The sequence below is a fragment of the Megalopta genalis genome, chromosome 11 (genome assembly GCF_051020955.1).
Source record: "Megalopta genalis isolate 19385.01 chromosome 11, iyMegGena1_principal, whole genome shotgun sequence".
Taxonomy (NCBI): Eukaryota; Metazoa; Arthropoda; class Insecta; order Hymenoptera; family Halictidae; genus Megalopta; species Megalopta genalis.
The window spans coordinates 14,203,391-14,223,823 of record NC_135023.1 but is presented as its reverse complement, the minus strand read 5'-3'; the positions used below and the strand labels follow the sequence as shown (position 1 = coordinate 14,223,823).

The following is a 20,433-nucleotide window of genomic DNA, read 5'->3' as shown; positions in this document are numbered from 1 at the left end:
TAGCATTTTGGATCTAATATGTAACTCAACTGTGCAAAGTTGGAGACACGTTGCACAGGTGAAATTCGTTCGTCCGCGGAAGATTGTCGAGTCGATCGTGGCGGGAGAAAATCGCGGATGGTCCTGACAGGCGGAAAAAATATTTTCCCGGTCACGTAATCGGTGTTTTCCATCGCGGAACATGCTACCGGTGCGTCACACACGTCGGACGAAGCCCACGGCACAGTTTAGAAGGCGTACCCGGCCAGTTGGACGCCTACCACGAGGCAGCCGGTGTCTCCTTTTCAAGTGGCCGCGGTCTTTTTACCGGCGGTAATTTTCTAAAAGGTACCTTTCCCTCGGCGCGTCGGTGCGTGCATTGTTGCAATTGCACCAGAACGCCCGGAGCGTGCGAATGATGGACGCGTCGCTTTTCTTTCCTCGTCCCCGCGGATCTAGAGTGCTCTACGGCCGAACGACGATCGATATCTGTCCGGTAATTGGGATTTTATTGCCAGGAGGGAAATCATGTTGCGTGTCCGACCGTACCGCATCTGATGAAAGTATGACACCTGTGATGAAACCGATGCGTTTCGGTCCGGACGGTAGAATATTAATGCGTCTGCGGGTACTGTTGGCTCGTTGAATCGCGGACGAAGTCGATCATTTTATGGTTCAATTGGCCGATATTGATATTCGCGGAAGCATGATTCGTGGAATTGTTGGAGAAGGGACGTCTGACCAAGGGAACGTGGTGCTGCAAATTTTAGGCTCGAATGGAAGTGGAATGTTCATTGATTCATTAATAATTCTATTAAGGTGTAAATAATGTAGGAACATCTTAAAATTGTGCCACTTTTTTTCAGTAAAATCTGCTATTTAATAATCGTTACGATCGACATAGCTTTGCCAAGGTTACGAAGCACTAATTGAAGCAATCTGATACAAAAGAATAATATAAATGAAGGAAAAATTGTCCAACGCGATTGCAAGAAACAGAAATGAAATGAAAATAAATGATTATCTTTTAATAATTTCGACAAGTTCGAAGTACTGTAATGGTATTATCAAATTCTTTTTATATCTTCATAATTGTTAACTCACTTTTAAAAATGAAGTAACTAAGAATCTATCGAAACAAGCAACAAAATGATGATAATGATTACAAAGTAAGAATCCAGTTAATGATCATTTAATAATAATCCAGCTACATACCGTTAACTATATGACACAAAGTGCAAATAATAATTATCATAGAGAAAGGTGCCAAATCCTGAACAACTGACAGCCATGTTGCAGTAATAATTAACTTTAACCGCTCACGGAGGACTAATGCAACCGAAACGGCATTCTCAGGGCTCTGCATCGGATTCTTTTCATCGAACGAATTTTTTTTCTTCTCTGTGTTTTTAATATTTTTCTGCGGTCTTTTTTTTGCAACGTTCGATGGTCATAAATAAACGTAATTACGAGTGGAAATGGATACCTGCTGAAAGCCACAAGCAGGCGAAAAAGGTCGCGAGCATTGAGAGGGCATTCTTTCGACAGAGTGCAATATCTCATTCAAAATTTATTGCGTATGAGGAGTGTCGATTCTATGTGGCAATCACGAACACTGCCACGGAAATCGCCGGGGCGACAGAACGACCGCTTTGTCGCTCTTCTCGACAGTGACGTAATTCGTAGGAAGAAACTGCAACGGCGTGAAATATATACGCAGACCTGGATATTCGCAGCACGACCTTATCGACGATGATTCACCTGATCATCCGTCTTGTTTTCAGTGTGGGCCTCGGATATTCGTTTCGTTGGCACCGAGTTCTTCCACATGACTCCAGTAGAATGTAAATAGCTGCAATTATCATCGTCCTATCACTTCAGAACTAACAAACGTCGATTCACAGGCTTCGACGTTTTTCTGGGGTATTTCTGAAATATTTTTTGTCGCAGCAATTCGCATTTCAATCTGATGTATTTTTATGATTTAGTTCTTCAGCCATTTGCGATAAATTTCTTGGCAAAATAAAAATCCTCTAAATGCGTTTCAGGATACAGGAACCAAAAATGTGTGTAATTTATCAAGGTCCGACAGATTGTCTTATTTTTCCTGCGACTTCTAGGTAAAAACAAAGCGACTGAAAAAAGTCCCGTTAAAATCTGAAGGGTTCGCCAAATTTTTCCTTGAATATTATTCAATATTTATACATCTTCAATTGCATCTGCTCATTCTTATCACATACTCTCGATAGAAAAAGACTGCGCACACCTTTTGCAACGGAACAACATTTTTAAAATTTGACCAAACGATTCAAACTTTGTTGAGTTGTTAGAAGAACTAATTAATTAGATATCGAGTAAAACGTGTTTGTAGACATTTCAATTGATTGGAATGACAAAAAAAATTGAAAAATGATGTTTTCCAACTATTATATTCAATTGAGAGTGTCTACAAAATACTTCCACGAAACGTATGCAGTTTAAAGATTCTGAAGACCTTGAAGCATTAAGATTTTGACAAATATAGAGTCGATAAAAATAAATAGATGGACTCGAATAACGTAATTGAAATGTTTTAGCTCCGAGTGTGAGAAACGCGTCTGCTAAAAATAACATAAATCCAGACAACTCATGCCCAGAAGGAACTGTTCTCACGATCAGCTGATGGCGTTGACGACGATCTCATTCCAGCGATCCATCGATATCTCAGGTATCGACCCTTTTTTGGTTATCACCTTGATCTATCTATCAACACGATTTAGCGAATTTCTGAAGTACCGCAGCGTTTGATCTTTAGACCGCTATTGTTTTACTGCATTCATGTTTTCACAATGCCGGCAGGCTTTTACGTTCGCTAGTATAGACACAATAGCGTATGGCAGTTACTGTTCTGTGATAATCTCAAAATGCACTCTGTGTACAAAAATCTACAACAATTCGGCACGTACAGTACTTTACGTAAAACTCAGTTATTTTCGTCAGATATTATCTAGAACCTGACTACTGTATTAAAATTACTAGATTTTCAATGTTATTACCATTTTGCGATTCGTGTCAAGTTGGATAATCGTAAAAATATGAAATAATATAGATCTTTGTAGGAGCTGAACATAAAAATATGAGACATCGTCAACCTTCATAAAATACGTACAGTTTCATCCCGAGCTGAGTGTAAAAATATAAAACCATAGAAATATTCATAAAAGATGTAAAATCTTGTCTCCAATTGTATTCAAGTTTATAATAAAAGATTAAAATGTAATCATAAAAGATATGACGTTCTTATCAGAATACGAATGTGAAACACGAAACATACTAAAAGCATTAGTTGTACCATTATCAATTTATTAAAATGATTGAAGAAGGAATTTCCAGCAGTCGATTCATAAATCTTTGATATCGCGTAAAAAAAATCTACATTCACAATGCTGCAACATAAAACAATGCAGCCTTCATCAAAAATACACGGTATTCTCGTTATCTCGCGATTCGTCTGAAACAAAATGAATTTTCATAGGTGATAAATAATTACACACTCGCCTTTCAATTCGCTTCATTCGTATCCAATCAGTGACATCGATTTCTCGGAATTCCCGGAACGAAGATGAAAACATGTGTTCGGCGAAGACCGAAAATTCAGGAACTGCACGTAAGGACTCTTCCACGATCGCTCGTCTAACGCAAGCCACCTTGCGTGATCAATAATTAACAATGACCAATCGCAGCCAGGCGGGGGTTAGGTGGAGACCGTTCGAAAGACCGGCGTGCATAAATTCGTAATGTCTTCGCGGAGACAATAATACGCGAAACGCACGGTGACGTAACGTCGCATCGTGCAACGGTGATCGTTGTCGATTAGCATACGTCGGTGATTAATCTAGCGGCCAGCCGAGTTTATCCTGGATACCGGACAAACAGGTAAACACGTGCTGCATCATGCGGACGAGGATTCGAATTACTTATGGTAGTTTGAACCAGTCGGTCGCGGCGCGCGGTTCTGATCAGCTGTGATCCAGGTACGATCATTGTTTTCGTTTTCGGGGATCCTCTGCGGTAGAGTCCTAACAAACCAGCGAAGAGCTTGCGTCGAACCGTTCACCGTCTTTACGGCATCTTTTAACCCTTTATCTAGTACCAGGTGACGTGACGATTACTTCTAGTGACACTCGGACAGCGGAATATTAATGTTATTATTTGACTATTCAGTTTCTGATATTTAATTGGAACTTCTCACGTGTTTCATTAAGTCTATAGAGAAACGACGTAAAATCATAAATGAAATTAGGAATGATCTTGAACATACTGAAACATATTCTTGTAAAAATCTAGGAGGATTCCTTTAAAAAACGGTCCGCTGTTCGAGTCTTAATAAAGTTCAGACAAATTAAAGTATCATTATTGATTGCAATTGTTGTTAAATGGAACCGAGTTTCATGGAAGCTCGTTTCAATGAAATTGGCACATTTTTGAGGATTGATACATTATAGAACTTCGATGTTGACGAAACTGAAACGAACAGCAGTACCTGCTGCAATTTGTAAAGAATTGATACTGTAAAGACGCAAGTGAGTAATTTATTCGCTTTTGTATTTCTCGGAACGCTTCCGATGCGCGTGACGCAAACTGTTTGCATCCCGAAGTCTCCAGAAGTCCTCTTGATCCCTGAACTCCTTGGATACCTTCTGGAACTGCGTCTAATAGAGCGCGCGTTAACGAGATCATTTTTCACGCGAGGCGAGGAGTAAATTTAATGACAAAATAAACACCGTTACAGAGAAAGTGCTGAATATGCTTGGCAGTGTCGCGACGGAATGGGAATTCTCGTACGGTGGCTGACCCAATGACACTAACGAAACACTAATCCCGCGGTTAAATAATGCTAAGCGTTATTGCATACTGATTCTTAACTTCGAGGCAGTTAAATAGCATTATTGCAATAATATACGATAGTTTAGTACTTATTCGAATGACAAATACTTTTACTTAGTCACGAAGCATTTTGCGCGAACACATGTAAACACGAACTCGTGGTTATGATAATCTTTCATAGCTTGTTAACATCGCTCGGCGGATTATAGAATTCTAATTGGCTAGAAGATCATGCTGCGGGCATTAATATGTGTCAAAAAGTTGTAACAGGGCGATCTCGTTAAAAGAGAAAACGATGGCTGAAAATGGCAGACATTCACTTTTAAAAGCGTCAGATAATATGAGATAGTCTCTCGACCGTGATGAATTCGGTCTAAAAACGAGTTCGATCTTTTTAGTTGTCACTTGCCTTCACCTAAATCCTAGGAACTTATCCGCCGACTGCATGAATCCTTTAATGTTCACAGTCCATCGTTCTCTTGCGAAATCTATCGTCATAATTATGTGCATTTATATACAAATTACAAAGATAATAAATGGTTTTATTTAATTGTAATGTGCCGCATGATTCATGCTGGAAACAGTCGTGAAAACCGCATAGTATCGTTGCTCCCATATGTCGAAGGCGTAATCAGGACACGTGTTGACATTAGAATTTATGAGTCACAGAGCATTCAGGCATTTCTCTTAATAAACACATATATGTTCACGGTTATTTAACCAAACAGTACTGAAAGTACGAACTAATCTGTCAAGCCGGCTTGGCGCGTCTTGTATAAAAACACTCCATTTCATTCAATTAACTCTTGGACTAATGACCAGAAATCTGTACATTCAGATACCCCCCTGAAGTTTCACTATTTAATGTTTGCACTACTTTCTAGAATTCTAGGATTGTGACAACAATAATTCGGCGACTCGTTCGTTCAATTGGAAAGTGAACTCACAATTCTTTTAAAGCACTTCCTAACTGTATTTAAACTGTTGCATTTCCACTCACTTTTTAAAAGTATTTAACAAAGGTTTTTAGAAATTACTATTGAAACCACATCGACATTTAAAATCTAACAATCTTCAAAATTCTTTCTTCTTATATTTTTCTCAATTTTATGGAATTATTGAATGAATCAGACATACTTTAAATGATTTATGTGTTACTTCAATTTAGAGATACGGTGCTTGATTTTAGTTTTCTCTGGATAGACGCAACGACACGCAAATAAGCGTAATCTTGTTTTTATCATTGATAGGTTTCCATAATTCCTGTACCTTTTAACACATAATTATTTGCACGAACTAATCACGAGATTGCGCAGAACCAACAAGATCTCTCCCATCAGACATTCGAACAGAATCCTACTTAACATAAAACCAACAAGATCTTTCCAATCAAATACTCGAACAGAATTGTAACTAACACATAGCCAACAAGATCTCTCCCATCGAAAAGAATCATACCTAACACAGAACCAACTAACACAACCAACGTTGAAATCTTAAAGTTCGAAACTGCCGTCTACTAATTCAGCAAAACCGTGTCTGACACCAACACAATCGCCAAAGAATTGAATAGTCGGAGCTTGGTACATCATATAAATCACGAGTCATTTAACCGACAATTTTTATCAGTTAATCACGAGTCATTTAATCGACGAAGTTGATAAAACATTGTCTTTTATTTTCTTTGCTATTTCACCTAACAGCAATTTTCGCATCAATTTTGTCAAACATTCTCTAGTAAACTAATCAATCTAACATCTAAAGAAAGATCAAGCCATTTGGTCCAATTTTAAAAAATTGTCCGAATATAATCATTGCAGTATGTTAGAATCTCAAAGTTGGGGGACTGTCTCCTGTCGATTCAGCGTATCCGTGACACGGACGCGCTCGTGAAGGGGTTGGGTAGTCAGAGCCTGGTGCATCATGCAGATCGCGAGTCATCCTATTTTTAACCTGGTGGCGTACGTGTAACACGGAAAGTGTCCCGATCTGGGCCAGTCCGGTACCCCACCCGATGATCCGGTAATCCGCCGGTCCCAGAGAGCCGCTGATGCCCGATCTCTCGGTCCCCCACGGTCCTATCCCCGTAGCTCCATCTCCCTCGGACCTTGTTCCTCGGCCGTGCTTCCATCCGATCCGGTAGGGTTTACTAAGAGAGCGACGAATCCTCCGAAGGTTCAGTGCGAAACGCGCTCTCGAACTCGAAGGATCCTTCGCCTCCTTTGATCCCCCACTCGGCGCAGAAGTGAACCGAAGACAAAGACAGAAACACTTTCCCCTAGGCGTCACGAGTCGCTCGAACTTCTTTGCTACCGGTCGCAAGTCGCAACACCGATCCGCACTCGTCTCGATCGTTCCTTTTTATCTCGATGAACGCCGGTCTCGGGGCTCGAGTGTCACTTCTTCGGCCATCGCGCGCGGACCAGCTGCTGATCTAGCGGAGATTTGCGACTGAACAACGGAGGATCGATCGCCGCCGGGATGATCGACAGGATGATCGTGACGGTCCTTCTTGGACTGCTGGGACTCGCACACGGTTTACGTGAGTTATCGAATTTTTCTTTCTATTTCATGGTGATGGTGACTCGTTTGCTATCTCAGGGGATTTTTCGACAAATGATCAATTTCTTTTAGTGTTTATTTTGCAACTGTTGAAATCGTAGAGATTTTTCCGTGGAATTGAATAGAATTTTTCATTCACAAAGCATTAATTCTACACAATTTATTTTGCAATTATTGAAGCAGTGAAGATCTTTCCTTGGGAAATGATTGAATAATGTAATTTATTCGAATATATATTATAATAATTCTGCAAGGTTTAAATGAATTAAATTTTCTCATTTGCTTAAATGAATTTCTTTATACAGGCACGTGTTATAATAAAAATCGTGCTACATTTAGATAAATTCAATTTTCCAATTTGGCTGTATAAATGTTTTTATCATAATACAAATTTAGAAGACAACAAATGTCAGTAACTTTTAATGTTCGATAGATTTAGTTTTCTTCCTCGTTCGACTCATATTTAACTTTTGCAAGCTCGAAGCGTGGAATTAATTTCAAACTTCTGATATTTGAGATCGTTGTATTTTTAAAATACAAATGAATGTAATAACGTCTGAATAATGGTCATTGTTATAAAAATATATTCAGTTGCACGTATAAGAGTTAAAAATGACACACATTTCTCGTACACAATTGTTGCGAACGTTGAAGGTATTGTGTCCTACATGCTCTCTTCACATTGTTTGACCAAATATAAAAGATGGCTAACTACACAGAACTTTTGTATAAATAAATTTGTTGGCTTAGCTAGTTTAGCTTTGTTAACAGCAAGAGAAATCTCATGTTGCGAAAGTAAGGAACGAATGAGTATTAAGTTAATTTTTGCTTCGTCTGCTTACGATTATCTGCACTGAATGTTTGATGAATTGTCTTGTGATTTATTCGTTAAAGAATTGAAAATTAATATTGTCGTGCACGCAAATCATTTGAAAATTCCTGTAATAAGCTGTCTTTGGTAGTGTATGAAACAATGCTAACGAGTGTCGCCGCAGTGAATGATTGATCACCCAGTCAATTCATTTTGCAGAAGAGAGCGCGAGTTAAAACCAAAGAGTGCGTAATGAACAAACACTAGGCTTTCTGGAATATGTTAAGATTGCTAATCACTTTCACCGGTCGCTTTCGATTAGATAATTTTCATCTACGAAGTTGTGCGAATCGTTGGAAATGAACTGCTAAAAAAAAACTATACTTTTGCTGCAGATAGTTTTATACTTCGGCGTGTATTTATTATGATTATTATTCAGTTTAATTATAATTTTAGTGCTCATCGAATAAAATTCGCAACTTTTATAGACAGTCAATGAGAAACTTACAATTAATGTGTAGTATCTTACAGTAATTAGCATGCTTCCGTTACGTTCGATGCGGCAAGGTTTGGGTTTATGAATGAGAGTGATGAATGGACGGAATCTAAACAAGAGCCACATGCTACGTAGGTCACGCCATTTTACGCTAATGAGCGCCTTTTTTCATATAGAATAGTTGCAACAGAATTTCACGCTATAAATTATTCAACTCTATTTCATTCATTCTATTTTTATTCTCTGCAGAGTAGATGAAATCTTAGACCTCTGAATTTTTATTGCATTACAAATTAATATATCAGAATTATTGAATCTCTTTAATTTATAATACTTTACAAATTTTATTCGTATAGAATTTATTATGACATTTATTTATGTTTCTATATTATATTTATTTCATACGAATTTTCATTTTATTAATTTGTATTTATTTCGTAAAACTGTCATCAATGAAAGCTGCAAATTACTAAATTAAGTAACGAACTATCGAATTAACTAGGATAATTATACGAAATTTTTTAATTTCAAAAAATGTTTTCAGTACTTCAACATTTCTAATTACCATTGTCTAGAAACATGAATTTCAATCATTTCATTAGGGTAAATAGTAAAGTAAAAATTCATTAAAGACAAAAATTGATGCACTAAATATTTTCCATTAGCCATGTTTCGAAGTGTTTTAATAACTTTTAATAGTTTTTCAAATTATAACTATCATCGATTATGTCAATAAAGTGTCAGTTTAGAATAAAAACCTTAAAATAACTTAAGAGCCTTATTACGTCCTCATCAATCTATTAAAATTAATAAAAATTAAAAATGAATAATAATAATAATAATAATAATATAATATAATTAATAGAAAAATAGAAATTAAAATAGATTCAATAAAATTTTAACCTTTTATATTGATCCACGTATCACACTGGAGCACTTCGTTTACGCACTTTTAAACACATCTTCGATTTACACAATAATTTAGAAACACTTCGAGTTTCTAAATCCGTAAACTCGCAGACACAAGTATCATCACGTTGCAGACGTACTCGCCGTGATTTCCAGACAAAAATCAAAGGTGCCAATCAATCACTAAAAGAGTTAAAAACGCGTGAAACATTGCTGTTTCAAAAACCGCGTGAAAATTTGACTGTACGACGTTCACCGAAATAGAAACACAGTCGATCGCATGATGTCACTTCCAACTCAACGTTCGATCGAGAGTAACAGTTACGAGCGCGATTATCACCTCGCGCGTCGCATCGTCGGTCGTCTTCTTGTTGCGCGCTTTCGCGAACCGTTTCGCGAGCCGATTCGCCGGTATCGGGAACGTCCTGTCCTCTAAGGTTGGATTGCGCCATCGGCAACTGGAGCAACGATCCTCGCGACCCATCGCGCGCAAGGACGGTGCCATTTACGTCACGAAAACGGCTCGGGACGCGTGCGAGAATCCGAAGAAGAGATTCCATTCGCGGGCTGGTGCATCGATACACCAATTACCGCGAGTTTCGCCAGACAATCGGCAAACAGACTTTCCATTTCGACCGAGGATCACGCGATTTCTGAAAAAGAGACGCGTTCTCCGAGCTTTCTCCTGGTGGAACTGTTTCCTATCAAAACAACTGATAACGATGCAGATTCTGCAAAGCTATCCGATTAAACAGATTAAAACGTTCCGTGCCGCGTGAGCCATTTTCGGTACACGGTGAAACTCATTTCTACGCCAAATGATAGTTCTCTCATCGACCAGTTTGCTGTTTTTGACGAGTATACTCGTCGTGACGCTGGATACTGCCATTTCTTCGTGACGAGTATATTCGTCGAAAATGTTAAGAATTATACTTCGATTACCCGAATTCGAAATTGATATTTGATCTCTTTTTATTTCCGATAAATTATTAATACAAAATTCATCGTTACCTCGAATATAGTCAAACATTTAAACAATAATGATATTCTTGATTGAATTATAGATTTTGTAAAAGCGGTATGTTTAAACAAAATATGAAGAGAATCAAGTATATACAGTGTAATTACAGTAACTTGCTCGCTTTTCAAAGAGATTGCAACAGCTAAACTGGTTACGAGGTAAAGAGGTACATTTTTTTATCATTCTTGTACCCTTTCATTACTGAATTAATTTATTTGTTGGTTATACCACAGAAATTATTTGTTAAACATTCTGTTGAAAAGTATTTTTGTTGGAAAATGCATTCTAATCAAAGTTGGACAAAAAAATAACGCGATTAATCATTGACGATTGACACTCGTTAATTATCATAACTAATTTATAACAATTTACGGTCATTATAATAATATTAATTTAATTTATTGATCGTAATGATAAAAAATGTATTCGAGTCTGAAATATTTGACGATCGTATTGAAAACGTACGTAACATTTAAAAGTAATTTGTCGGTAAGATTTCTAGATATTTCAGTAGCGTGTTCGTAAAAAATGTCTTCGATCTCTTCAATGTGCGGGAACAAATGCATTAATTTATCCACTGCGATTTGAAAACTGCATCGTTCCGATGCATCCAGCATGTGCGTCCCTGATCGATTAACACAGACGAACTCAGATAATTTTAGAACGCAGTCTTTTTCGTGTCACCTCGCATTGATAATTAATGTGTGTCCATCACCATAAAACGTCGGAACGGTTTTAACACGTCTGTCGGCATATGAAAAATTGATCGTTAATAACAGTCGCGTCTCATTTTCACGTTCAGAGCATCTTGCCGCCGCGATCCTTCTTCTTTTTTTTTTCTCGCCGGAGAATGGAAAGGCTGCGCGCGACTATGTAAACGATTATTATAGCAACAGTTGCATAGCGTGCGGTGGATGATGTCAACGGCAAGGTTCAATCAATGTGCATAATAAACGGATCCCCGGAGACGTTAATTTTTGGTTCGTTTTCGCGACACCTCGAGCACTCAGGGCCGTGAAAAAAATTGCTGATCTGTACCGCTATGTCCGCTCGGTTTCCGAACGTTCAATTTTCCTACCGACGTGTCCATTAATGCGTTATCAAATGGGTATTAATGTCAAAAGACAACTTTTGTTATGAAACAATCCTGCGGTATAATAGACGGGCATACAAAGGCTATTTTATTATGCGGCGTTGCGGCATTATTAACGGTTAGGATTTTATGCATTTATAGCTGTCATTGAATTTCTGCCTTTCTTTCGTTAGTTTTATACTGCCGGAGATATTTACGCGGAACAGTCAATGTATTTGATTTTATAAAGGTCTTTTCTTTGAACTTAAATTAATAAACTAAATTATAATTATGTTGTCTGGTAAATTACCTAACCATTGGCGATTAATTGATTTTCAGAATATAAAATTTTTTAAACGGCAATGTCAGTTTCGATCGAGTAGTAAGAAATCATTATCAGTAATATAATATAGTAATATGTCTTGGAATTATTATTTAACATTTGGAAGACAAAGTTCGGGTCCATTTAGATCCAAAATAGAAATACATATTATTGTTTGACCATCTGATCTTTCACAATTTATTTAAAATACATAGAAAATTTATAGAATAATTTATAGAACAATTAACGTGTCTCTAGAAGGAGCATCTTAAATAATATTTTGAATAAATAGATACATAACATTACTAAATAATCCTAAGCATAGTCGGTTATATTTTTGTCAAAAAAACTTGTCAACCGTTTTAAAATTCCTTTTTGATATAATATAACAATTTTGAATCCTATTGAACAACTTCTAAAATAAAAATAAAAATAATTGTAACTGAATAATTTTGTAATTTGTAACATGCTGCTAAAATTTATTAATTTCTTTGACGTTAGCACGAATAATTGTACAAACAATATAGCTTATGGTCTATAATAAAATTGAATAATAAATTAGCAGAATATTTAAAGTGAAAATAAAATTGAATAATGAATTAGCATAATATTTAAAGTTGAGAAATGGTTTAGGTATGAATGAAACATGGCTGGACGCATATTACAACGGGCTCTCCTAATTCTTTCAGAATGCCCGAAACAGAAAACATCGCCAGGAAGAGAGGTCGTCTGTTATACTTCCGTTTCGGACGTCGAACAACTGACCAATGCAGTCTGCAGGTGCACCACGCTGGTGCATCAAGGATACGACGTGCGAAATCTCTCGACTTCCGGTAAGTTCTTGCGGTATATTCAATTCGGAATAGTGATCAATAACAGTACGTAACAGGCTCCTGATGGCTTTTAACGGAAAATGATACTCGTTTAGCACAAACGATTATGTCATTCGATTTCTTATTCGTTTACGATCGGATGCGCGGGAAAATGATTACCGGATTACAGGGATACGAGGAGGCAAGTATTCATGGAAACTATAATGATACAAAATTGAGGAGCATCAATCAAGTTTCGCGATGGAATTATGGTTTTAATAATTCATATCGTTGTATTTACACCGGAGGCAATTTACAGTGGTATTTACATTGTTCATCGGACTTTATTAGCGGCATGCGAAACATTTTCGCGGCTTAGTCACATTGTAACATTAGGCGGAATGATTAAATCATTGAGGAAATGAAAAAAAGTTGAACAAGGTTTGTCTTCGTGAAAAAAAAACAATGAACGGATTAACAAGGCACGATTTGTAAATAGTAGATCTTAATGATTTAATTGATTTAATGATCCACAATTACTATTTTCTGAAATGCAAAATTTTAGAATGTTATAGTAACTGCGGAACAATATGGTGGAAGTATAATTTGAAATAATAATAATAGTTGAGTCTATTCTTCGTTTTGTCTGCTGTTAGAGATAACAGTATTCAAATATTTTCATAGTGAGCACAGTTACTGGTGTAAGGAATGATTGCATAAACACTGCATCCATAGAGATGCAACCACATCCTTGAACTTGCAACAGGATATCGAAACCTAACCGCAACGTATGTTCTTACGATCAGTCGTTTGTTATACTATACTCGAGCAATCTTACTCTCACTTTCAGTCTATTATGCGCGATCTATTTATATATAATCATCGTCCTTTGACAACTAAAATTGAACTATGCTCATTCACAAATCGAGCATTAGATCTGTAGAATTATTTAACGGTTTTGCTGCTTAGAATTTCTTGTAGCAACTTTTATATTTCTCGACTGTGTCAATGACTACGCGTAATTATGTCACCAACTTCCAGTCGCGAAAACTATCTTTATCATGATGATTAATGGACTGTCGTCACCGATTCGATTAATATCAAACAAGTTTCAGTGATATTTTGAAATGGCTAAATACTTCGACGGCTGTAAAGACGTGTTTCAATTGAGGATTACTGTCAACTTTGTGGCAAACACGATTGCTTTTCAATTACATCAATGCAAATTGCACGCGAATAACAAAAGAACATTTACGATTCGTATTGCATAACATTGCCAGAAAAGTTCATAACGATTTTATACAGTTCGCTGAGAATTCAGAGAATTGGGCTAAGAGTTAAAAATACTAAAAAAAATATTCCTCTATGAAGCATGCTATTATGTGACATCGTTTATTTTTATAATAACTGGACTGGATTTCGTGCTTCAATTATTATACAAATATTGTTACATTGTTTCCAATCTAAACGATTAAGGATGAAGATAACAGTTTGTTGCCGGCGATGTAAAATATTTTTATTCTGCATAATAATCTCGGATGATAATAATAATGTTAATAACACAGAAATGGCTAAAGAGGAAAATGAGAAGAAACTTTCACACAATATAAAGTTCCTCTAAAATTCATACGCAACAACGTAACAATAGTACCTTCCGTACAAAATCCACTTGTTGCAACAATTCATCTTCATGAGCAGCTGAATTTGTGCAACATTATCCACTTTCCCAATACGTCTTTGTCCATTCATTCACATTTTCAACACTGTTGCTATTCACACCCTGCCAATCTCTTTATCTCTAGCATCGTGGTTTTGCAAATCTAAACAATATTTTTCATGCGTCAAAATGAAATTTGGTATAAACTGAAATACTTCGATTGGTAATAAAATTACTGGTGAGAGTATTAAAAATAAAATAATTTTCCAATCGACACCAAACCTATCGAGGTGGTTAAAATTACCGGTTTTACATGTTTTGTTCCAAGCTAAACTTGCTGGAATTATAAGGACCTTTCCATAGAAAATGATTGAATAAATTTCTTAATCCAAGCATTCAGTGGAATAAAAATGACGGAAGATCTAAATACTTCAGTCTTTTCGTTGTTAAAAAACCATACACATGGATTACTTTTAAAGTTCAGTGGTTTTGCCGTTAAATAATACAAATTAGGATAGTTGAATTTTCTTCCCACCAATCTTAGAGTAATAAATAGACTACAGATTTTTTAGACAGCTACATACTTCATTTATTTATTTATTTTCTTGATCATTTAAACGAGATCAAATTAATACAGCAACATATAAAATTTTTTTTAAATGTATTTAATGTTTTGCATTTCGTCTACTTACGTCTGCTGTCTAGTAATAACCATAATTCCCGGCTGAAATTGACAGAAATAAGAATTGAATTTTCTCCACAACAATAGACAAACAATCTGAAACAAATTACTCGCAACGTACGTCTGCTGAGAAAATCACGGTGCAAGGTGTTAACGCGACAATGTTGTCGCGATTGTTAACGAAAACCGAACCCGTGAACAACGTGCTGCGATTTCACCGTCGTAAACCGTAGCACTTCTCCCGCGTGGTGCGCGCGAACGCAATAAAAGTGTTCGTTATTACGCGTGTCATTAAAAACAACTGGTTGTGCAAGGGAACAAATTTCCCGGCAAAGAGAAGCCAGTTTCGAAACATCGTCGGAATCGATTCGTTATGCATAAGAGAGAGGCGGGCCCGGCTCCGGCCCGGCCCGGCCCGGTTCGACTGATTACGGTATGTCACGCGTAAAATTCGATGTTCGCCGTACTCGCTTCGGATCACCGGATCGTGGAGGCCCAGACGTGGACAAAAAGACGAGAGAAATGCCGAGACGAGGACAGATGCGCCTACGTGTGCCGTGTTTGTGACATAATCGCGCGAAAACGAGCTCCGGGCCGATTCCTCTTTTTTCCCGCCCTCATTTCGCGTCGTGGCACCAGTTTTCGAGAAAAAAGCGAAGACTGATATCTGATCAAAAGTAAGCCAATGGGGTACGTTGAACTGATTTATCGGTGACTTCGAACAGTGGTAGTTTTCTCCAACTTGCTCACATTTTGTAACTTCGTACAATTTGCATGGAAATTTTAACTTAATTTCATAAATATTAATAATTATTAATTTAGCACAAGCACAGTTGGCCTAGTAGAGCCGGTTACCGTGCTTGTATTAATAACTCTCCCAATTTTCAATAAAATTACTTATAAAAGTTTGTGTTAGTACTTGAAGCACGTATAAATACACGTGCAAAATTTTAACTCACTAAGAAATTAATTCTAGATTCTGTCCAGAAAACGTTCGTCTGAAATGAAATACCTTTTGAAGCAAAATACAATCTAAAATATCATAAAAAGTATTTAAAAATTAAAAAGGGAATGCTTATTCTGGAGAGATTGAAGAACAGCGGAAATTATATAATATAAACAATCACAGTATAAATATAATCCGAAATAATTAAAGTTTTATTCTTGAACCTCCATAATTTCCATTAAGAACAAGTTTTTGCCATTTTTCTAAATCTGATTCGCGAAGCAGTAAATAATATCGAATCCTATGAAATAATTCGCTGATTAAACGATAGTTACAAATAGTATTAAAAATGGTTTCAAAAATGTTATTGAAAGTGGTATTAAAATAAAGATAACTGAAAATGGTACTCGAATTACCATTTTCGAATAAAGAAAGATCACGTCTTCTAGAAAAGTGACCAACAGATAATCCAGATATTTGCAAAAGTAATAGGAATGTGAGAGGTTAAACGGATTCGATACACTTTCATAAGGCGGTTCCGAAAAAAAACGAGCTTGTTTTTCAACCGATGGCCAAATTCGAGCATAGGTGTGGCTAATGATCCGCCACCGCAGTCGAAAGTGGTTCCTACAGATGATCCAGATGCGAGACAACAGCGAGAACGATCGCTTTCCCTTGCCCGCACCTAAATCGTATTTCGCTGTAGTGACCATTCGCCTAACGTCTAGATCGAATTTCGCCATTGGCAGTGAACGTCCACGAAAATGGCTTGATCTGATTTCACATTTTTTTTCGAGCGGCTAGCAGGCCGGTTCTCGTTGACTGTCAAGGGTGTTCAGTGTGGTAATTGCGAATGTCGCGGCAGAGAAATCTCGGGTGTTTCAGTTGGCGAATTCCACGTGATGTATCCTTGAACCGAAATAATTACCTGCAGTCGAAATTTTGTGGAAAGATACGCAACGATCTGATCGTCGGAGACGCAGATTTGGCGTAAACCTGTTCTGCTGCGTGCCATTTACAGACGTAACAGCAGAAGAACGTGTTGCGTGCAATGCAATCCGCTGCACGGTCGGATTATGCACTTTTGCCGCGCAATCACATTTTCGTGTTTCACGGCACTAAAAGGTTAAAAGAACTTAGAGATGATAATTAGAGGTAATTGGTTGGAATGCTTGTCGAGTCAACAGCTCGAACTTATTAAACTTTGTAATTTACAGGCATGAAGCATCAGATCGGGAATTCCTGATAACCGAAGTGTAAATTTTCTTGTAAAATAAAAGATCTCTTCATTAATCGCAAGATCCAGGAACAGCATACCTATATGCTTCGTTTCTTAACAGTTTTAATAGTTTCAAATTGTTTAAATGTCTTTGCTATGTTGCATTAGAACTATCCATTTTTGTCTAAAATTGAATAAAATCCACAGTCTACTAATAATCGAACTGCAGATTTTGATTAGAGATTTCTGCACCAATTGTTGGGTAAATATTTTCATTCCTGCATCTTATTTAGATAATTCTAAACATATTCGTAATTTTACGCTGCATTCTTGATAGTCACACTTTAACATTCCTTATCAGAGTATAATGATGTAAATGCTAAACTAAATAATGAAGATAGAAATGTTGACATTTTTGCTACTAAAAGCCTATCAAAAAGCTATGTAATAATTGCGTCACATCCGAAAATAGTTCATTAACTTTACCACTAAATAAATTGTCAGATTTACATTAAACTGGAGCAATAGTTGATTTAGGAATGAAAGTATGATTGCTACTAAAAAATTGATCGATCAATCAATAGTCTCATAGACTGGTCAAGCACCATTGAGTATGAAAAAGTATCGAGCTTAATTCGAAAGAAGTGAGGCGTGAATCTTCCTAATCGAAGCGTCTTCCAAAGACGTCCAGTTAATTGCTTAATTAGCGAGGCCTTATTTGAATCAGGTTGTTTCCAGTTGGAAAAGTGGACACCATTTCCTGCCTAATTTCACGAACTCGCGTGCAATTAAAAAGTCAATAAATCTGATGGAACCGCAGTGATATACAACCACTAATAGAAAATAATGCTTTGTAATTTTTCGTAATGATCGCTGTCGCGGCCAATTACGCGGATGCGTGAAAGTTCATGATTAATTGTACGAAGACTGTGATTTCGTTTCACCAAACGGCTTCTTGTCTCTTGTCGACTGCGTCGCGGGATTGACAATCACGTGGAAAGGAAGGCGGAACTACTTAGGTGCACTTTTTTTCCAGCGGACCGTTGCTATCCTGAATTTTACGTCGCGGTTCAGTTAAAAATAAGGAAAAATGACGCATTTTTTGTTGCTGCTCTTCCAATTCTAAGTAGACTAAGACGAATTAAAATGGAATAGAATTAATTAGCAGGCGTTATTAACAGACTGCGGATTTTATGCATTTATGGTGATATATAAAATGGTGAAATGACTCAAAGAAATTAAGAACGTTGATGTATTCGTTTCAAGCTATTAAAATTATTTAAGAAAGAAAAAGAATCATGTCTGTCTTCCATGTCTCGCAATTGACGTAGACAATTTTTATTTCACATAAAGATCCGCAGTCTAGTTATTAAATAACAAGTTGCTGCATATTTAGGAAATAAGTGAAACATACGTACAGTCACTAAGATGGACCGATTGCATTTTAATAAATCGTTGCAAGCTGTAGATGATTGTCTAAGCAAATACCTTTGTGCAGATTTCGACGATTTCCGGAAGTCACTGAAAGAGATCAAGCCACCTCTTCAATTCGTAATTTCCGTCGCTGATCCTGCGAAGACGTTGAACACTTCCGGCACCGTACGTCGGGAAACCGCCGCTCGTCTGCTTGAAATCTTAAAAGACGTAATTACAATCTTTTTATTACTATCATATCGCTAGACCGAGGATTTCATACATTCAAAGCTTCTACAATTAAATAAACAGAATAGAATAACATCTAACAAATTTTAGCAACATCTTCATTTTAAGTCCATAAAATAAACATTATATGATTTTAATCGTTATAAATTACACCAGAAGAAGTAATGTTTGTAAAAGAAACACGTCTTAAATATCACTTATAATTTTTAGTCTGAGAATCTTTGTGCACATATTGCATATGTGCGAAGTGAATGCTATAAAACGTGTACGTCGGCAAGAATTCATTTTATTGTCCTTTTTCGATGCAAGAAAATTCTCGCTTCTTCAGATTTCTATAAAATGCTCAATGAAAATGAAAAATATAGAGATCTGCAGTCTCCTTATATTTTTCATTGTTTCACACTTCGCTTATGCTGTCGTACCTATTATTATTTTCCTAGATAACATATTTGTTCAGTGAGTACGTTAATATTTGGTTGTCCGGAAAATAATTTCATTTAAAACAAAATACTCAATCCATAGGTCGACGGATTAGAATTGAACGCGACAGCAGGCACGAAGGATCGATTGGTGGACTTCGTGAAGAGCTTGAAGGACGGACTAACGAATGCATCCCTTGACAGAAGGATCTTCCTTGTTCTACCAACGAACCCGGAGGATCTGGCGAAACAATTCGATCTGAAGCGACTCTCGAAGTAAGTGCAACTTCATCTCTGTCGAAGACGCGCGAAACCGCTGACTATTCCGAAGAATGTCTGCGAGACACGTAACAGCCATCGGCTGAACTGTTCCATGAATTATTGACTGAGAATGGACGTGCAGACAATTCAGCAAAAACTACTCATCCATGTACGGTCTATCTGCTTAACCTTGTGCCAATTGTAGACTCGGTAGCGAGTCAGGAATGCCGCAACGATTCGATGCACCAGTTGACTGATCGATTGTTCGCGGATCGACGCACCTTCCAATTAGCGGATCATTCGGCGAACACTGTCGTCGAACCGTTCGGTATTTTTCATCGAATATGGATGAGCATCGGGGTGGAAGGGGGGCAGGGAACGCTCCTGAATTACGAATGAGAACGAAAGCTGTCATCCGACGGGATGACAGGAGCGTGAGTTGCACAATGCCATTCGATTCGGATCCGACGGGATTTAGTGGCGATATAGCGCGATATCGAAGGATCGCTGGGTAACTGAGTTCCTTGCTGAGTTACAGAACGAAATCTGAATGGACTACCGAATTAAACGTCGACTTCCCTAATTGGCGAAAATGTCTCTTCGTGTTGATTTTAATTTATAAATTGTAGCGATCTTCGAGAGATCATTGCTCCCAGACTTACTGTTTTCTTCCTAAATATTTTTAATTAGATTAGAAAAGATATGAATGATCGTCATTTACAACAGAAATGAGGAAG

At 37.2% G+C, this 20,433-nt stretch overlaps 1 protein-coding gene across 2 annotated transcripts in view; it reads left to right on the top strand.

Moving 5' to 3' along the window:
- Window positions 1–2,471: 2,471 nt before the first annotated feature.
- The window catches only part of LOC117219183 (uncharacterized), a 29,133-nt gene continuing 11,171 nt past the window's right edge, over window positions 2,472–20,433 (top strand). Inside the window, exons 1-5 of one of the 2 annotated variants that reach the window (XM_076525176.1) lie at window positions 2,472–2,686; window positions 7,128–7,387; window positions 12,728–12,871; window positions 18,853–18,998; window positions 19,539–19,711. In XM_076525176.1, coding sequence (XP_076381291.1) covers window positions 7,327–7,387; window positions 12,728–12,871; window positions 18,853–18,998; window positions 19,539–19,711 — 524 coding nt within the window. In that variant the 5' untranslated portion in view covers window positions 2,472–2,686; window positions 7,128–7,326. Of the gene's footprint in view, window positions 2,687–3,842; window positions 3,993–7,127; window positions 7,388–12,727; window positions 12,872–18,852; window positions 18,999–19,538; window positions 19,712–20,433 lie in introns of those variants that run through there. The other variant, XM_076525175.1, reaches the window with a different exon arrangement.